The following is a 1,662-nucleotide window of genomic DNA, read 5'->3' on the forward strand; positions in this document are numbered from 1 at the left end:
AGTGAGCTGCTGCAGGGGAAAGATGAAGACACAGATCTCACCAGGACAATTAAAAGTTCAATATTGGACTACATGAACACCAAATATGGTGACCAAGAGGTTCAGGAACTGATCAACATGGCAACAATTCTTGATCCACGCTTCCGCACTCAGTATATGAGTCAAGAAGAGATCCTGGTCATCAAAGCCAGAGTAGTCAGAGAGGTGGAATCCCTTTCTGTCATGCCAAGTGATGCTGGCTCTTCTACCCCTGTAACGTCATCTGAATCAACAAAAGAAGCTAAGAGTGCATCTAAAAGGCAGAAGAAGAGTCTTGGAAGTTTTTTTTTTTTTTTTTCCACCCTTTCTGAAACAGAGAAAATTGAGGCTGAATTAAACAACTACCTGCATGGGCCACTTGCAGATGGTGAAAGCAATCCCCTTACGTGGTGGAAGGTACATGAGGTGAATTTCCCTAACATCAGTCGTTTGGTGAAAAAGTACTTGTGCATCCCCGCCACTAGTACACCCTCAGAGAGGGTGTTCAGCGCTGCTGGAAATGTAGTGACATGCCAAAGGTCTCTTCTGAAACCAGCTACAGTGAATATGTACCAGATCTACCAGACATGTTCATGTCAGCCTCATCAAGAGTATATCAGTGTTTACAGTTTAATTAAACTTTTATTTAAATTTAATTTATTGATTTGTTTTTTGATTTATCATCTTGTTTTGCACTATTTTGTAAACTATCTGAAGACATAGTTGGGATCATTACTTTTTGATACATGCAGTGTTTGCACTATTTTTACAATTTGTTCCATGGGACAAGAGTGTTGATAATTTAACTACCTAACTGGTGTTAGCATGTTCCACTTGCGTATTATATTTACATTTTAAGAGTGTGTTTCACTCTGAACTTCTTTACTTTATCAGGATTTATTTGCAGTTGTACTCTGTTGTAATTTTGAAACACAACTGAAGACATGGTTGGTGATTGTTACTTTTGCTGTTTGCTTTGCACTATTTTTCCACCATGAGAAAATAAATAAATAAATAAAGAATCTGTGTTTACATTTTAAACTTGTAATTGATTTGAATTATTATTATTGTTTAATTGTTGTTGTGTGATGTTTTTCAGCACAGTCACTGGAACACAACTTTAACGTAACATAATCTGATATTTTACAGAAGAAAATAATTTATCGTCATTTGTATCGTTATCGCAATAAATTCCTGAAATTATCAGGATAAATTTTTTAGGCCATATCGCCCATCCCTAGTTGGCGGGTTGCGTTTATTCGAGATCTCGCTTTGTGTGTGAAACCAAGTTTCCTCTGTGATAAAGTTCTGTTGGGTCAGAGTCACGAGCTCGGGGTCAGTACGAGGACTGCGGTTCTGACCTGGATGAAGAGCCAGGAGGTGACCAGCGCCAGGCTGCTGTACTGGCCGTTGAAGCGGTAGTGATAAGCGTAGAAGGCGAAGTGGTACAGATAGAAGAACCTGAAACACAGAAACAGATCCACGTTCAAACACACAAACCCTCAAAGCAACACAGTAACTACGTGACTGATTCATAGATTTATATTTAGTTAATAACTTGTTATGAAATTAAAATGCAGAGAGATTTTTCTTTAGCTCAGTGAGGACATTAAAAGGTTCCTGCAGAAATGAAGGATCTTTGAT

At 38.3% G+C, this 1,662-nt stretch overlaps 1 protein-coding gene across 1 annotated transcript in view; it reads right to left on the reverse strand.

Moving 5' to 3' along the window:
- The window catches only part of LOC123957323 (paralemmin-1-like), a 26,694-nt gene that overhangs the window by 24,214 nt on the left and 818 nt on the right, over positions 1 to 1,662 (reverse strand). Inside the window, exon 3 of the mRNA XM_046030016.1 lies at positions 1,380 to 1,479. Within this exon, the coding sequence (XP_045885972.1) occupies positions 1,380 to 1,479 (100 nt within the window). The remainder of the gene's footprint in view (positions 1 to 1,379; positions 1,480 to 1,662) is intronic.

This window comes from Micropterus dolomieu, linkage group LG19 (assembly GCF_021292245.1).
Source record: "Micropterus dolomieu isolate WLL.071019.BEF.003 ecotype Adirondacks linkage group LG19, ASM2129224v1, whole genome shotgun sequence".
Lineage (NCBI taxonomy): Eukaryota > Metazoa > Chordata > Actinopteri > Centrarchiformes > Centrarchidae > Micropterus > Micropterus dolomieu.